General features: G+C 43.2%; 1 protein-coding gene across 1 annotated transcript in view; it reads right to left on the reverse strand.

The window, feature by feature from the left end:
- The window catches only part of SNX6 (sorting nexin 6), a 51,314-nt gene that overhangs the window by 21,524 nt on the left and 10,731 nt on the right, over window positions 1-19,059 (reverse strand). Inside the window, exons 3-4 of the mRNA XM_088457079.1 lie at window positions 4,608-4,712; window positions 2,651-2,761 (exon numbers count right to left, since the gene is read on the reverse strand). Of these exons, the coding sequence (XP_088313205.1) occupies window positions 2,651-2,761; window positions 4,608-4,712 (216 nt within the window). The remainder of the gene's footprint in view (window positions 1-2,650; window positions 2,762-4,607; window positions 4,713-19,059) is intronic.

Here is a 19,059-nt window from a genome sequence, read left to right on the forward strand (position 1 = left end):
CTTAGCAATTCAAAATTAAATGGCATGAATTAATAAGAATTATAATACCCCAGATAAGCAAAAATTCAAACAAATTATAACCCAGTGGCAATAAAAAATACATAAATATACAAAGGGGTCTATGTACTAAGCCTCGGTGAGAGAGAAAGTGGATGGAGATAAAGTACCAACCAATTAGCTCCTGTCATTTTTCAAACAGCTTGTAAAGTGACAGTTTATAAGCTGTTTGAAAAATGACAGCAGCTGATTGGTTAGTACTTTATCTCCGTCCACTTTCTCTCTCTTCAAGGCTTTGTAAATCGACCCCATAATATTTTATTAACGAATACATAAAGGTGTAGCAAGTGTCAAACGGTCTTAATGCTGTGCCATTCCCGACCATGGGTGTAGCACAGCAGTGGCCAACCCACGGCTCTCGAGCCGCATGAGGCTCTTCTGAGCTTCTAATGCGGCTCGGAAGACCCCCATTGTTACTGGGAACGCTAGTCTCTAAAGCCATCAGAGGCTAAAGAAGCCTCTGATCGCTTCAGAGGCCAGCGTTCCCAGTAATGCAGTGCGCGGGAGATGTCATGACGTCGCCCGCGATATGAGGAGCCCGCGCGTCTGCTGGATCCAGTTCGATCCAGCAGGCGACATAAGAAGCAGCAGCAACGGCGCAGCGGGACTCGGGAGCCCTGACGTCGTGGAGCGGTGCCAGCACAATGTAAGTTTCCTCTTAAGGGGGGGGGGGGGGGAGCTAGTGCTGAGGGCACAACTACAGGGAGCATTGCACAAGGGAACTGCTACAGGGGGCATTGCTTAATGGGCACAGCTACAGGGGACAGTGCAGAATGGGCAACTACTGGGGGGCATTTCATAATGGGCACAGTACAGGGGGCATTGCTTAATGGGCACAGCTACAGGGGGGATTTCAGAAGGGGCACAACTGCAGAGGGCATTGCATAATAGGCACACCTACAGGGGCATTGCATAAGGGTCACAACTACTGAGGGCACTGCTTAATGGGCACAGCTACAAGGGGCATTTGTAGAAGGGGCACAGCTACAGGGGGCATTGCATAAGGGCCACAACTACTGAGGGCATTGGTTAATGGGCACAGCTACAAGGGGCATTTGTAGAAGGGGCACAGCTACAGGGGGCATTGTATAAGGGCCACAACTACTGCGGGCATTGATTAATGGGCACAACTACAGGGGACAGTGCATAATGGGCACAGCTACAGGGGTCATTGCATAAGGGCCACAACTACTGGGGGCATTGCATATGGGGCACAGCATAATGGACACTGGCATTCTCAATGTATTTTATGTGGTTCTGGATTTCAATATGTATTTTATGTGAACGTGGCTATTTCAATGTTTTCTATGTTGCTCTGGCTTTTTCTTTCACTTCAACAGTGAAAAATGTATATTGGGAAGATTATGTCAAATGTTTATTTTTAATGTCCTGGGCTCGCCCCCAGCGTGACTAAAAACGGGGGTGACACACAAGGTCATGCTCCTGCAAATGTCATACCAAAGGCGTGCGCACAAAAATGGGGCGTGGCCTTGTGACAGCATGCAAAAGGGGCGTGGCCTATCGTCTCTTTCGATTGACTACATATATTTTTTGGCTCTTTGCCTCCGACTGGTTGGCCACCCCTGGCGTAGCATGTATTACCGCCGGCCCAAATCCCGACAGCGGAAGCCCAATCGCTAATAAGGTAAGAAGTATAACTAACCCTATTCTCCCCCCTAACCCTCCCTTAGGGGTGCCTAACCCTAACCCCCCGTCCCCACAGCCTAAACCTAAGTCTCCCAGGGGGGTGCCTAAGCCTAACCTCCCACCGGGAGGCCTAATACCCCTTCCCCTAGCCTAAACCTAACCCTCCTGGGGGGGGGGGGGGGGGGGGGTGCCTAACCCTAAGTCCCTGGGAGCCCTAAAACCTAATCCTCCCCCCCCCTTACCTTCGTTCGGCATGCCAGGCTCCCGGCGTAGGTCTAATGAAAGGCGTCAGGTTTTCGAAGCCTGTCATTAGCATCTTGCCGGGATTTGACAGTCGGGAAGCTGGCGGTCGGCATTTAGACCGTCTGCTTCCTGACCACATCCCGCGACCACCATTGGATACAACACCCATGGTAATTAATACACTAGGGACTCTTGGAGTACATATTTGGTCTCTTCCCTGGCCCCAGAATAAAGAACAGGGGTGTTTCCCAATTCACTAAAAAAAGAAAAGATTTATCTGATAAAGTGGTTAACAAGTATGCTGGAGACTCTTTTAGTATGTTGTTAAACTTTATTAATTTGTGTGCATCATTGTTTTCATTCCCTTTTGGTATAATGGGCAAGATCCAAATCCAATCTTGCCAATTAACCCCCTTCAGCTTTTCAGCATGTGCTGCATACTCGTCATTCATGGGGCACATTTAGTTAAATTTTATCCAAGTGCCATCTGTTGGCAGAAAAACAGATTGCTTGAAATTTCAATATTACGCTAGGGAAAACACACTTGACACAATGCAACATGATTCCTCAATGCCACAGCAGAAAATCAGCAAAAGCACCCAGCATTAGAGAACAATTCAACATGTGCTACATCTGTACATTGCTTTTGCAATTTTTTTTAAAAAATATTGGGAAAGAACCCAATGATAGAAATTACACGTACAATATATCCTGCATAATCCTCATTCTCCACAAAGGAATCGTGAAGCCATATAAACTCCTCATGCTGTCGCACCACAGAAAACTCGTTCTGCTTGAAGTTTGGTAGTGAACTCTGTCAACACAAAATTATAACAACATTAAAAAAAAGCAACTAAAAACTACCATGCAAAATACAATAAAAGAGTAAGGATATTTCAAGAATAAATAAGTAAAGGACTACTAAACCCCACAAAAATTTTTTTAGATTTAAAGCATAAAGGTAAAATAATTGTTCAGTCTTAGGGGTATATTTACTAACTTGCAGGTTTTTAGAAGTGGAGATGTTGCCCATAGCAACCAATCAAATTCTAGCTATTATAATCTAGAAGGTGCTAGATGAATGTTAAGAAGAATCTGATTAGTTGCTATAGGCAACATCTCTACTTCTAATAACCCACACTTTAGTAAATATACCCTTAACCTTACTTTCCACTGCAGTTCAATTAAAAAGTATCAACGGTCTACACAGCTGCAAGCACATTTTTAAGTGCATGGGGCCTATTTATCAAGAGTTTTCTTTTCATACAATTATGTAAAACTGCAGTTTCTACATAATTTTATGAATGGTTGCTACTTACTAATAATCTAATGCAGGAGATTTCATGGAAAACTCCTGCAGAAGACTAATTAGCTCTGCAGATCGCAGTCCCCATTATTATCAATGGGGACTAGGATCTGACCCCTATGCAGCAAACTTACTATGGACCCATTAGTTTACACCATCTTCAGATGTATTTAAAGAAAAAGCCGCTGACACTGTAATGTAGCATTTTGCATGCAGATACAGCCGCAGTCGCACACAGAATATAGCCATGCCACATCTCATTAATCAGCAGAAGTTGCTTGTGCGTCCTATTCACATTGCCTTGTGAATAAGATGCATTTTAAAGGTAAAACTTTGCTCGTAAAGACACTTGGCGCTTGCGAGTCACCACGGCGCGACTAGAAGGACTGTTTAATGCGCAAGGAAGAAGTAGGTCTGTGTAATTATATATATATATATATACACACACACACACACATACATACATACATACACACACACACACACACACACACACACACACACACACACACACACACGCTGATTCATAAAATGTATCCCATATAACCAAGTGTGGCATTATTAATGCTTATTGTGAAAAAGTTAAATATTCATCAACATTTAAAAACACAACTGTGCTGAAAATATAAAGTATGGGGTGATGGAAAAAGTAAATACGCAAAACAAAGAATTGCCTGTGTGCCGCATCTGGCTTATTCCTCTATCTATAAATACATCATACACATGATTTAAATACCAGATTAATTTACATTTCTGATTTACATAATTTATGCTCACAAAGCAATAGGGGTCCCAAGAACAGCCGAAACACTGCCATTTGCCTTTCAAGATATCCAGTCACTTCAAAGACCCACAGGTGGTGTAGGCAGTACAAAGTTGAGGAGGCTCTCTTCCTTGTGGCTAAATACAGCTACTAAATAGTGCCAGTCTGTTTACACAGCTGGCATACATAAAACCATACTTGTCTACTCCCCTGTGAATGTCCGGGAAACACCAGAATTTCGGGGAGTTCCCTATAATCTAGTGAGAGTTGAACAGCCTCCTGGATCCCAACCACTTAACGAAGTAGGAGGCTCAGGGGACTGGATGATGTCCTTCTCAGTGAAAGGTGTCAATGACACAATTTGGAGTTCCATGTCTCTACACCTCCAACTTCTACTTTCTCCCTGAGAGTGGCAGATTTAAATGTAGGTATGTAAAAATAAAACAGCAATTACACGGTTATAAATAGATGGACTCAAAACAAAAAAAAGTAGAAAAAAAAATCATATTGGATATACCGCCTTTTGATTTACAGATATCATGATTAATCTGAAGAACTACAATTCTCATTTTCATGATAAGTGGTACCCACCTTTGTATGCACAGTGAACTTCACTTTGTCTCTCTCGCTTAGTGCATCAGATATATCAACCTGTAGAGTGGCGTCAGGCTGCAGATCTACATTAATTGCCCGTGGCTAAAAGAACCAAAGAAAGAAAAAAAAAGCATATTAAATGATAGAAAACACTAAAACTGGGTATTTTTCAGAAATACCTAGACAGTCAAAGTTAAATCTTGCATATTCTAACCCTTATGGTGGGCATCAGTGATTAAAAAATAAAAAAAATTTCACCATATTCTCTTTCTCCCATTACTTTTAACTCCTGAGTTTCAAAATGGGGAGGCCTCTGTGCCTTTCTCATCATGGTCTGACAGGGGGGATTCCTTACATGCAAGCATTGGTTGACACTGGAAACGGTCGGCCCTATCGAGTGGCGGAGTTAGTGGATAAATATGGATTACCTCAATCCCACTCTCTGGCGCTAGATCAGGCGCAACACTAGGAGTTGATACAAACTCTTTCCTCAGAAGATTGGTCCAACCCTTTGGAGCCATTATTAGCTAGACCTATGGGGGACAGGGGGCAATTTCTCTTCATTATAAAATTCTCCAGTTTCCCTTAGACCAGTGGTTCTCAAACTGTGAGCCATGGCACTCCTCGGGACACTTGCAGGGGTGCCTCAGGTTGGTGGTCCAGCACCAAATCATATTATTTATGGTCAATGTAATGTAAATATATGGACAAACAGAAGTGCAAACCTGTCCACCACTACATAACTAAACCTAAGGATGACAGGTAAGCACAATTTACTTCACTTTACTACATTTTTTTCTGAATTTCTCAAAAAACAAAAACTTTTGGCTTAGGGGTGCCATGAAAACAATGCAGATTCTCTAGGGCGCCGTGATTCAAAAAAAGTTTGGGAACCACTGCCTTAGACTATTCTAAAATATCTACAGGGTTATCTACTTGGTGTACTGTATTCCCCCATATTACCATGGAAAGCCTGTTATGCTCATTCTTATATTCTCAATCAGTCAGTGTTCTCATCCGGCATGTATAGAGAAAATAAGAGTTATGGTTTAACACACCTTTGTTAAATCTTTTTCTTCGAGGTCCATATGAATTACCTTGGGGTATGTGGTTGGAGTTATCCAGGCACCAAACAGTTACAAGCTTTCAGCTACCAGGATGCACTGGGTCCTCCTCCATATATACCCTGCCCCTGGCTACAGGCATTTAGTTTGTTACCAAGCCCAAAGCAGAAGGAAAAGATGAGAAGGAAAGGCAATTGCACCTCAGAAACGCTCTCTCTAAGAAGAGGGAATCATAGAAATACAAAAGAAAAACATTACCCAATACCACCAGGCGCATTAGGGTGGGTGTCCTGTGGACCCTATGGACCTCGAAGAAAAGTTAACAAATACGTATGTTAAACCATAACTCTTATTTTCTTCTTTGTGGTCCATAGGGTTTACAAGAATTACCTCGGGGATGTCCCAAAGCAGTTCCCTTAAGGGTGGGGACGCTCCGGTTTAGTAGAAAGAAGAATCCGACGCCCATAGGAAGCATCCTGACAGGCAAATGTATCAAATGCATAAAATTTTACAAAAATGTGGACGGAAGACCACGTGGCTGCCTTGCATAATTGTTAAGCAGAGGTACCACGATGAAACGCCCACGATGGTCCCACGGATCGAGTAGAATGTGCAGTCACTGTGTTTGGAACAGAGAGATCAGCTTGTGTGTACTCTTGAGAAATTGTCATACGAAGTTACCTAGCCAGAGTCTGTTTGTTAGCTGGCCAACCTCGCTTATGACAGCCATACAACACAAAAAGAGAATCCGATTTCCTAATGGAGATGGCGCGATCCACGTAAATATGTAGGGTGCGCATCACATCCAGAGAAGCTTCACCTATAGAGAGGCCTGAAGACTGGAACCACAATTTCTTCATTTATATGAAAACGGGATACAACCTTAGGTAGGTAGCCCGCCCTGGTACGAAGAACAGCTCTATCCCGATGAAAAATCAAAAAGGGAGAGCGACAAGAAAGAGCTGCCAAATCAGAGACCCTACAGGCAGAGGAGATAGCTATAAGAAAAACGGTCTTCACCGTCGACCACTTAAGGTCTACTGATTTCAGGGGTTTGAATGGGGGAGCCTGTAGAGCCCTGAGAATCAGAGACAAATCACACAGAGCTACCGGAGGGACAATGGGAGGATGAACCCTCAGAACACCCTGAGAAAATGTCCTAACATCAGGCAGCGGGGTGATCCTTCGCTGAAACCAAACAGAGTGCAGATGCCTGAACCCTCAGGGTGGCCAGGCGGAGACCCCGGTCTAACCCAGCCTGAAGAAAAGCAAGCACTCGAGAGATCTGAAAAACTTCAGGATCATATTTTCTATGTTTACACCACTGAAAATACGAGTGCCAAACTTTGTAATAAATGCGAGCAGAGGAAGGTTTCCGCGCCCAAACCCTTGGCTCTTAAGATGGAAGTTTCAAGAGCTACGCCGTCAAAGACAGATGATGAAGATCCAGATACAGGCAAGGACCCTGTGTTAACAGGTCCGGCCTTAGAGGAAGAGTCCATGGAGTGTCTATGGAGAGACTCTGAAGGTCGATGAACCAATGACGTCTGGGCCAAGCAGGGGCCATCAGTATTACTGTTCCGCCCTCCTGCTTGAATTTCCTGATGACCCTTGGGAGAAGGGAAAATGGAGGAAACAGGTACGCTAGCATGAAGTGCCAATTCACTGCTAGAGCGTCCACAAATTCGGAGGCTTGATCTCTGGTTTTGGACCCGTACCTGGGGACCATGTGGTTGTGGCCTGAGGCCATGAAGTCTACCTCTGGAAGTCCCCATCTGTCCACTAGGCTCTGAAATACTTGTGGATGAAGAGCCCACTCTCTGGTGTGTATATCCTGCCGACTTAGGAAGTCCGCTTCCCAATTGAGGACTCCTGATATGAATACTGCAGAGTGTGCTGGAAGTTATCAAACATTCTGGTCTGGGTAGAATGTCACTTCCGCCATGGCAGCCTGACTTTGCGTGCCTCCCTGATGTTTGAGGTAGGCTACTGCAGTGGCATTGTTGGACTGTACATGAACAGGCCTGCCCTTCAGTACATCCTGTGCCTGAACGAGTGCTCTGAACACTGCAGGTAGTTCCAGGACATTTATGGACAGGAGACCTTCCCTGGTCGTCCATCTTCCCTGAAATGTGTGCCGACCTGTCACTGCGCCCCATCCGCGGAGGCTAGCATCGATAATGAGGAGCACCCAATCTGGAATCCAGAATGGGCGACTCCTGTTCAGATGAAACGTCTGCAACCACCATGAGAGGGACAGCCGCACTTCTGGAGAAAGACTGATTGTCTGACTTTATTGAGTGGTACTCCCTGTTCCAGCAGGAGAGGATTAGCCGTTTCAGTGGTCTGGAGTGGAACTGAGCATATTCCACCATGTCGAAGGTGGACACCATGGATCCCAAAACCTGCATTGCTGAGTGAACAGATACTGACTGGTTGTGGAGAAACCTGCGAATCCGCAACTGAAGTGCCACAATCTTGTCTTCTGGCAGATATATCCTCTGTGCCAGAGAATCTAAGCATGCACCTAAATGCACCATCTGTTGTACTGGAAGAAGTGACGACTTCTTCCAATTTACAATTTATGATCCAGCCGAGTCTGTGTAGACAGACAATCGTCAGTCTGACATGATGCTGCAACACCTGTGGAGATTGTGCCAATATCAGGAGATTGTCCAGGTATGGCAGTACTCTGACTCCCTGGTGCCTGAGGCAGGCAGTCATCACGGCCATTATCTTGGTAAACACCCGAGGGGCTGTTCACAAACCAAAAGGCAGCGCCTGAAATTGGAAATGTTTCTGCAGAACCGCAAACCACAGAAACCGTTGGTGGGACAGTGTAATTGGCACATGCAGATATGCATCCTGAATGTCCCAAAGGATACCATAAAATCCCCTGGTTCCATTACCAAAACAAATGACCAAAGGGTTTCCATACGGAACCTGGGCAACCGGATAAATGTGTTGAAACCATTTAGATTCAGAATAAGCCGGTGAGATCCATTGGGTTTTTGTATCAAAAATAGGTTGAATAACCCTTTCCTAGTTGATTCACTGAAACCCGGATTATTGCCCCTGGATCCAGGAGGGAATGAAAGGCCTGCTGGAGGGTCGAGGCCTTTGCAGGCTCCGCTGGGGGAGTTGTGCAGAAAAACCTTGGGGGGGGGGGGGGGGGACTTCTCCAGAAAGTAAGGGCGTACCCGAAAGCCCACCTCCCGAACCCAGGCGTCTGTTGTCGTGAGATGCCAGGTGTGCGATTACTGAAGTAGTCGGCCACCTACCCTGGGATTCCCCAGGGGGAGGCTCGCCCATCAGGCTGCGGATTTATCGTCTGACCTGGAAGCCGGATGTCTGTTTCGCCAAGGTTTCTAATGGAGCATACACACGGTCAGATTTGTCAGACTTGTCAGATTTGTCAGATGAACGATTAAACGATTTGAACGATTTGACCAAAGTTTTGAACGATTTGAACGATTGAACGATTTTTGACTGCATTAAAATGAATGGAATCGTCCAAGTCTGACTGCAAACACATCAGATGTCGGAAATCGTTATCTGACCATCGGGAACGCGCATCGTTGATCGTCCATCGTTCAGGCATGTCAGATATGAACGATTTTCCTTCAGATATGAACGACTGAACGATTTTTAAATCGTTATCGTTCATATCTGAAGGAAAAATCTGACCGTGTGTATGCACCATTAGATTGCAGTCTTCTATGAGAACTAGCTCTAGTGGAAGACTGACCCTTTGCTTTTCCATGTGGCAGAAAGGCTCGAAAGGACGACTGTCTAGGTCTAGGAGTGGATGTTAAAGGCAGACCAGCCGCCTTGGAGGCTGCCACCGTAGCTACAATCTTATCCAACTCTGTGCTAAACAGAATGCCGCCCGTAAATGGAAGGGATACCAGGGCCTTCTTGGACCCTGCATCGGCTTTCCAGTCCCTTAACCATAGGGCTCTGTGAGCCACAACTGAGGCAGCTGATGCCTTAGAGGACAGAATACCGGTGTCTAATGCCGCCTCTCCCAGATAGAAGGCTGCCTCCTTAATATAGGAGATAATTGTCAGCTGTTCTCTGGAAGAGTATTTTCCAGTGCCTTTATCAATTCCTCAATGGCCTTAGAAACCCAGGCCATAGCTATGGCCGGGCTGGCAACAGCTCCTGACAGAGAAAAGACCACCTTGAGACAGGCTTCAAGTCTCCTATCCGTGGAATGCCTAAGGAAGGGTGCAGATGGTATGTTCAATGTGGCGCTCCTGACCAGATGTGCCACATGTGCGTCTATCATTGGCGAAACTTCCCACTTAGCGCACTCGTCTGGTGGGAGGGGGTATAAGGCTGTAACTTTCTTTGTAACATGGAATAGTCTATCTGAAGAACTATATGCTTCTCCCATAAGTTCAGAGAGGTCATTCATGAATAAAAAGGAAGTTAACACACAACAGATTTCACAAGTCACATGCAATGCAACAATATATGGTACTTCCTCACCTTTGCGGCCCCCGCTACGTTACTTACTTATCTGCTACGTAAGGTACTTAACTTACGTAACTTTTCTTAAAATTGTACTAATTACGTTACTGCTACTGTGTTTTACGCAGCGCGATATATCTGTTCTGTCCACGGCGTATTTTATTTGGGCAAAAATTTCGTCAAACCCCCCCGCATTGTTTGTGGTAAAAAAAGTAACCCAAAATGATGCTCATTTTTAATTTTCCAAATACTGAGGAAGATGCCGTTGCTTTCTTTCAAGAAAGAGGCACTTTAGCTCGAAACAGAAAATGTGCAAATGGCCACGAAATGAAGTTGTATGTGAGGGAACCGTTTGGCGGTGTAACGTCTAAAGTTGTAAGAAGAAACCCAGTGTCAGGTCTGACAACTGGTATAATGGTTCCAGGGTACCATATTTAACTTCCCTGCGATTTGTGTACTGTTGGGCAGAGGAGCTGACGTCCATCAAGTGGTGCAAGAAACAGCATAACATGAGCGAAAATACCACCATAAACTGGAATAATTACATGAGAGAGGTCTGCTCATTACATCTCATGCGTCAAAATTGTGGAAATAGATGAAAGTCTATTTGTAAGAGGGAAGAGCAACGCTGGCAGGGTTCTGCCCAAACAATGGATCTTCGGAGGGGTAGGCAGGGAAAATGAAGAGTGCTTTCTGGTTCAGGTCCCCAATAGAGAAGCTGGCACACTGATGGCAAGTATTGTGGAACACATTGAAGAGGGATCTAACATTTATTCGGACTGCTGGCGTGTCTATAAAACAAAGGACCTCGAAAAAGCAGGATATAGCCATGCAACTGTGAACCACAAATATAATTTCATAGATCCCACAACAGGCGCACATACACAAAATGTGAAAAGAATGTGGGGCTCTGCTAAATGGAGAAATAAAAAACAAAGAGGCACTGCTCGCCACCACCTTCAGTCCTATATAGCTGAATTCATGTGGCGGAAGACTTTGGGAGCAGAAAACCCCTTTGATGCCATATTATAAGCAATCAATGACATCTGGCCGCCGCTCTCTTAAAAGGTAAGTCATCCCATTAAAAATCAACAAGCAATAATCACAATCCACATCACATTAAAAATCAACAGGCAATAATACTAACAATACTACAAGTCAGACTTACCATTCTTTACAAGCTTAAAAGGCTTTTAATCCGTGAGAAAATGAAATGCCAGCCAAAATAATCCAACCGGACCCACCGAACACTCGCCGAATATGACCAACCGAACACACTCGCCCCCGCATATGACGTATCTACACTAGTCAGTGAAGATACGTAAGTAGCGCAACCAGCACCTCCAGCGGGGGGCCGCAAGTAGCATAACCAGTGGCCTCCAGCAGGGGGCCGCAAAGATGAGAAAGTACCCAATATATATATATGCAATAAGCTCTTCGTCAACTACGAACAGCACCAGGCCTTACCTGCATCCCAGATGTTTCCGGCTGCAGTCCTGGGCTCAGCTTAAACGCTACTGACACCCGCCAAAATCACCTGTTCCCTCACTGGTGTTACGGCGCCGGCGGAGGTAGATGGAGCAGCAGCACAGGAGTGTCCATCCGGACGCCTAGTGCTGCTTACTCAACCAAATAAAAAAAAAAAACTTGTCTCCTGCGCACCAAACAAAAAACGAAATGCCTGTAGCCTGGGTATACTGTATATGTAGGAGGACCCAGTGCATCCTGTGAGCTGAAAGCTTGTAACTGTTTGGTGCCTGGATCACTCCAACCACATACCCCAAGGAAATTCTTGTGGACCCTGAAGAAATCTTCTATAACATATCACAAGGGGTATCTTTCCCCTCGCCACAGGTTCTTGATGGGATTGTCTGATATTAGTGTTTGTGCGAAGTCTGGGGCTTCTGATGCAACCTCTATACATTGTACCCTTATCCATAGATTTTGGTCATCGGTCAATATATCTGCGTCTAGTTAATCATCTTCCACTATAGGCGGAGTGGGCAATTTTGGGTATTCTGCCACCGTCTGTTTCGGGTAGGGGAGATAATAATTTTTTACTACTGGCTAGATCAGCAGTGGCCCATAAATGTATACTACAAATGTGGACCCAGGCAGATTCCCCATCTGTTTCTTTATTCCGGGCTAAACTATTTTTTGCTTTCCAAAATGGCTTGGCTAGAGACCACTCTGCATAAGGAGACTAACACGGCTTCTTTTTTCCAGCTGTGAGAGGAATTTATAGTCTCCTTCATGTTGGCCCTAAAAAGCCAAAAACATTTTTGCTTCAGTAGTACTTGTTGGTATGAAACCCGGATTTTACTGGATGATCCGCCCATTTTGTCGCCTGTTACAGGCTGAGGTGGGATCTGTTTTTTTTTTTTTTTTCTTTTGGGTCTCCTTTGCCCTATTCCACAGGTTCTCAAACTCGGCCCTCAGGATCCCAAACAGTGCATGTTTTCCAGGTCTCCTCACAGAATCACAAGTGAATTATCTCCATCTGTGGATCTTTTAAAATGTGTCAGTGTGTAATGAATACACCTGCGCACCTGCTAGGTAACCTGGAAAACATGACCTGTGTGGGGTCCTGAATAGAGTTTAAGAACCATTACTCTATTTTATTTTGTCATTTTTTTTTTTTTCATTTATGGGGGGTGTGCCTGCCATGTTTAGCCTGCTCTGGATATTATGTGCCATTTCTCTCTCTTGTTTGTTGATGGAAATATTTTTTTAATAAATTGTATTATTTATATATCCATAAGTTAATGGATCTTTGTTCTATTTGTTATTTATTTTGTTTTATGACATATTGCTCTGATGAATAAAAGAAATGCTAAAGATGTAAAAACAAAAAACAGGAATGAAAATGGAACGTGGGGAAAAGTGATTTTTAGGTGACTATGTGAACTAGCTATCAGAGCCTACAAGGGCTTATTATGGTAAAGTTCCTGAAGATAAGTCTGGTGTACTTATGGGGGAAAAATACACTCCTACTGTCAACCCTGATAAAATATACAGGGTTTTTTTATTAGGTAATAAATAAGAAGGGAAATAATTTATTATTATTATTTATTTATTAACAGTTTCTTATATAGCGCAGCATATTCCGTTGCGCTTTACAATTGTAGACATTAATAGAACAAAACGGGGTAATAACAGACAGATATATAGGTAGGAAGGCCCTGCTCGCAAGCTTACAATCTATAGGGAAATAGGCATTGATACACAAGGATAGGTGCTATATATTGCATTTGGTCCAGCCAGAATGCACAGTTTCTTGGTTGGCTGCATGATCCAGTCACACAGGAATGTCGACCAAATGTCATGAGGATGTGAGAGAAAGACAATGTGTGAGATTGTGTGTGGACTGTAAAAAGGGGATGTAATTAGATATGGAAGCTATGAAGGTTATGTGGGAGGTTCTGGAATTTGATCAGCTTGCCTGAAGAGGTGAGTTGTCAGGGATCGCTTGAAGGATTGGAGACTAGATGAAAGTCTTATTGTGCGAGGTAGTTCATTCCATAGCGTGGGTGCAGCACGAAGAAAGTCCTGTAACCGTGAATGGGAGCAAGTAATGCATGGGGATGAGAGACGCAGATCTTGTGCTGAGCGGAGAGGTCGGGTTGGGAGATATTTTGAGATGAGTGAAGAGATGTATGTTGGTGTGGTTTGGTTAATAGCCTTATGTGTAAGTGAAAGTATTTTGTATTGAATACGGTAGAAAACCGGCAACCAATGGAGGGACTGACAGAGCGGGGGAGCAGAAGAAGAACGTTTCACAAGGAAGATAAGCCTTGCAGCTGCATTCATAATGGATTGTAATGGTGATAGCCTGTTTTTGGGAAGACCAGTAAGGAGGCTATTGCAATAGTCAATGCGGGAAATAAGTGCATGGATTAGAGTTTTTGCAGTGTCTTGTGTAAGATATGGTCGAATTTTGAATATGTTTTTTAAGTGTATGTAACATGATTTTGAGACAGATTGAATGTGGGGAACAAAGGACAGTTCAGAGTCAAGGATGACACCAAGGCAGCGAGCTTATGGGGCGGGGTGGATGGTCGAGGTATCAACAGTGATAGAGAGATCAGGTTGGTAACTGTTATTGGCCGGTGGAAATATAATTAATTCTGTTTTAGAAATATTAAGTTTCAGGTGGCGAGATGACATCCAAGATGAAATGGCAGAAAGACATTCAGTGACACGGACCAATACAGATGGATATAAATAGATTATTTGATTATCATCCGCATACAGATGGTACTGAAATCCAAAAGAGCTGATTAGTTTGCCAAGAGAGGTGGTATAGATTGAGAATAGCAGAGGACCTAAGACAGAGCCTTGCGGTACTCCAACTGATAGAGGTAGCGAAGAGGAGGCAGAATCAGAAAAATGAACAGTAAAAGAGCGATCAGATAGGTAGGAAGAAAACCAAGAAAGAGCTGTGTCCTTAAGACCTATGGATTGTATCATAATAATATCACCAAAAGGTACTTAGCCGGTACAAAAGATAGGCAATTCCAATTGTTCTTATGTCTGTTGACATCTCAAAGAGAACAGAAAAAAAAACACTTTCATGGTGTAGTGATAAAACTTTCACGGTTGGAGATAAAAGTAAATTGAGATAATGCAGCTGTAATAAATATTTTGAGTTACCGGTAAAAGTGGTTTTATAAAATATTATTGTTTACTCTTTTTGTTTCATCATATTGTGTTTTTATATTGATATTTTAAGATCTTAATTGTTTTTATTATACTGTATTGTTGATCCAGCTTTTACACATGTTCATTATGTATCTACAGTATTTGTCCCACTCCAAAATGATCGCGAGGTTTTATTGGGTCCACTCGATAATGGCCGCCGGATTTGTGTATGGAAAGATGCTTTCTTGTAAGGCTCAGCACTATATGAGACTCATTGAGAAGCTGAGACCTTCTGTAGAAAGCCGGTGGATGTATCACACCACAAGTTGGAACGCATCTGCACTTCCGGCGGAACCAGAAGTACGTCACCTGATGGTTAGAACACATTGTGATATGCTTACTGGCACTTCGGGTTTCCGGAAGTTGGCGCGGATAATTAAAACTGGTATGATGTCACTTCCACCGGAAAGAGGATTATCATTTGCTTTTAAGCAGGATTTTTATATATTGGAAGTAGTTTGGAAATAACAGCCTGATATATAAGGACTGGGTATGTATGGGATTCTTTATGGTTATTTAGAAGTAAGTTAGTCGATCCATGTTTTGAAATAGGTTTCACTGTTTTGGGGTAGTTGGTGGTATAAATATCCGCCCCCATCTCACTTTCTCCTTAAGCCTTGAGGAAGATACACATTCAAGTATCGAAACGCGTTGGAAAGGAAGGACGATCTGGGGAAACATTTGGACCTTACCTGGCTGTTGGAGGATAGTTTCCGGGGATGCCTGGTGGATATCTTAGAACAGTAGACATAAAGGCAATGTTTATCTGGTAGACAATAACATCTGGTGAGAGTCCAATGTACCCCTTTTATACATGTTGTCTTATCAGAATTTAATAAAAACAGTTTCACACTATTGGAAGCATATTTCCATCTATTTTCATATGCAATTACTCGATGAGTGAAGGTACACACGGGTGTTGGAAGGAGGAACCATTCATCAAGGTCCCAATCTTTATCCGGTCTGATCCACTCCCATTGATGCCTATCTGTCTACTGTCTATATGTCGGAAAGCATGTACATATTCTGATGAGTCCTTTATTTGTATAAACTATACTACACCACCGAAAGTTTTTTCTGCTCTCTGAGATTTCAACAGACAGAACGAAAGGAATCGCCTCATTAGGAATACCACACTGATCGTCATCCAGTGTGGAACCATACTATGGCTGACCGCCACTGCAGCCACCTGTTTACATTAAATGGCAGAGCAAAATCTCACTACTATAATAATCCAATAATGAAAGGGGCACTCACCAGAGCAATTCCAATAGAAAAAAAGGCTTTTTATTTCTTACATATATCGGTCGACGTTTCATTTATTCCTGACCTTTATCAAGACCAGCAGCATAGTCACAACAGTGCAAAAGACGGCATATGTCACCAAACAGCATCAATACAGTTAAGATGCCGGCGCAAGGGATGCTGACGCCGAAAATCCCGATGCGCGTCAGGAATCCGATGCCGCGATTCTGAAGGGATCAAGATACAGACGTCGGCATCCCGAAGGCAAGTATACTAGCATTAGCACAGGGCTGGGGGGTTTAGGATTAGGGACCTCCCGAGGTGGGTTAGGGTACGGTTAGGCTCCAGGGAGGGAGTTTTAGGGTTAGGCAACACCCCGAGAGGGTTAGGTTTAGGGTGCGGGAACGGGGGTTAGGCACCACCAGGGGATGTTAGAGTTAGGCACCACTGGCGGGAGGGTTTAGGGCTAGGAGGGGGAGGGTTAAGATACTTACCAACCCGTCAGGATATTGAAGATCGGGATGCTGCTGTCAGTCTTCTAACCGTCAGCACCCGTCCAGTGGTATTTCATACCGATTCCCACTATTCTTTGCTGTTGGAGAACCCTGTTCCTACTGCTGTCTTTCCTCTTTAAAACAGGGCACTGCCTCTCTCACATAGAGCCTCATCTCACATACACAATATCGAACCTGGATAATTGGCTGACACAAGATCAGCTTAAAATTAGATCGAAACGACGCCATTATGCGAATGGCCGCCCACGCGACATTTTGAGTTACAACTCACGAACTCAGTACATATGGCAATGTTTTAATAATCCCTTCAGAAACCATACTCTGATGTATCTTAGGACAACCTTGCATAAAAAAAAAAATACCATAAACAGTATTCACGCAGAGTCTAGAAAAACAGCTTCCTGAGAAAAGTAATTAGAAAAGACAATACACCAGGAACTGTGGGTGTTTTTGCATGTAAAGGGAGAGACCCCACATGTGGACAGGTGTAGCTGTGGCAATTGTAATATGGCCCAGACACTTGAATTTGACTGAATGAACAATGGTAAGAAATTTGCTTGAAAAGAACTGACACTGGTATCCTAATTAGGCAGAAGAAAGCTTTTAAACAGGATGGAACCAGCAATCGCGGGGGGTCTCCACCCTGTTTGAGAGTGAGGCTCACTGCCCATAACACATTGCATTGCAGTTTAAAAATGTTAGTAAGGATAGATTTTATATATTAAATCCATCATAAATAGAATCGCATGCATAAACACCGCACATTATGCACAGTTGCGCTGTTAACATGTCGCACATTAGCAAATGCATAATACCCCGCATGCGAACACTATTAGCTTCGTGCGTACGCATCTGCCCCAAGTTAACTATCGTCTCATCCCAAACCCCTAATACTTACACACTGCACATTCACGTAAAAGGTTCCATAGCTTCAAAGCATAAGATTCAAGTTTTATCTATTTATTACTAATGCTGTGAAATAAAAGATTATTTGGTATCTAAGGTTTAGTACATGATAAGCAAACAGTGTTTGGTGTTGTACTGATCGACTCTCAACAGCTTTCCGGTATCATCGGTGAGAAGATCGCAACCTGCATTCTCAACTTATGAACAGTAGAGAGTTAAAACACCAAATTGTACTTTTAAAATTAACATCTTAGATTTGCATGCAGGGGGAAAACGGAGACAAAGGCTGTTGGAGGCTCACCTGTGTCCATTTGAATCAATCTGTTAAATATACTGTAACAGATGCACCCGCACTGGGAACCAATGAAACCATGCCAAACTTTTCTATTGTATAGTCTATTTCTGTAAGGGTATATATATGTGTGTTCTAACCCCAATCTGGAGCCTTCATGCTGATGCTGTTGATGAAGGTTTCTTGATGATGACGGAATCTGGTCCCAGAGCGCGTGCGTATGTATAACTGTACCTTGAGTCTGTATAATTTCTTTGTGCTAAATTGTACTTCGATCACAGCGTGTAACTATCTGTACTTTACTTGAATAATACTTTGTGCTTTGCAAACACATGTTCAAGGTCTGAAGTCTTTATTTTACTGTATGACTGCGTACGCAAATAGCGTCAATTTTAGAAGGTATAGGCAGGAGCATATAGAGGTTTAAATTCAGTATCCTTAACAAGTACCAAGGTCAGTGTCTGGCAAAAGATCAGCACTCATCTCCTGAAACACTCTTGGCAAGTGTGATCATTACAAAATACCTTAATAGCTACGGGTTGCTTTATCCCCCCACCCACTGCAATATGGAGGACATCATCAAACTTTATATTTTGCTCACATTCACAGTGTCTTTATCATTATGCTTTATAAAGTGCCAAAATATTCTGCAGCACTTATCAAAGGAGAGAGCGGACACAGCTCCATGTAACTTACAATGTAAAATAAACAGTTTGAAACAGTCTAGTTTTATGCAAATCTCATTCCCAAGTTCAATTTACTACACAAGGGCTGGGCACACTATTATTGTGTAAAGCACCGGAAACCCTAAGCATGGACCATTAACACACAATTGTTTTTCAATTGACATTGACAATCATTTATTTGAACATGAGGGAGTGGAGAGTATAATGAGAAATAATATTCCCATTGATAAGAACACAAATGCTTCTGTGTGCTCTCCTTTGTACAATCACTGTTAGCTCTCTGATCACAATCCTGCCAACATAGCACAACTGAATGACGACAAAAACAAAACCCTACTTGCAGGTAACTTCGCAGTCTACACTCTAGAAACCTTAGAAGCCTATTATACATACAATAATGAGGTTGTGTTTGTTTTAATGCTTAAGAATGATCCATAATAGCACATTCACTTGACCTGAACTGTGATATCATGCACATTGTACAATTAATAAAATTAATAAGATTAAATTACTCCAATATTGAAAGTTTTCAGATAGAATATTCAGGTTTTGACAAATTATGCA

Source organism: Taudactylus pleione, unplaced genomic scaffold (assembly GCF_031769625.1).
Source record: "Taudactylus pleione unplaced genomic scaffold, aTauple2 ptg000737l, whole genome shotgun sequence".
In the NCBI taxonomy this organism is placed as follows: domain Eukaryota; kingdom Metazoa; phylum Chordata; class Amphibia; order Anura; family Myobatrachidae; genus Taudactylus; species Taudactylus pleione.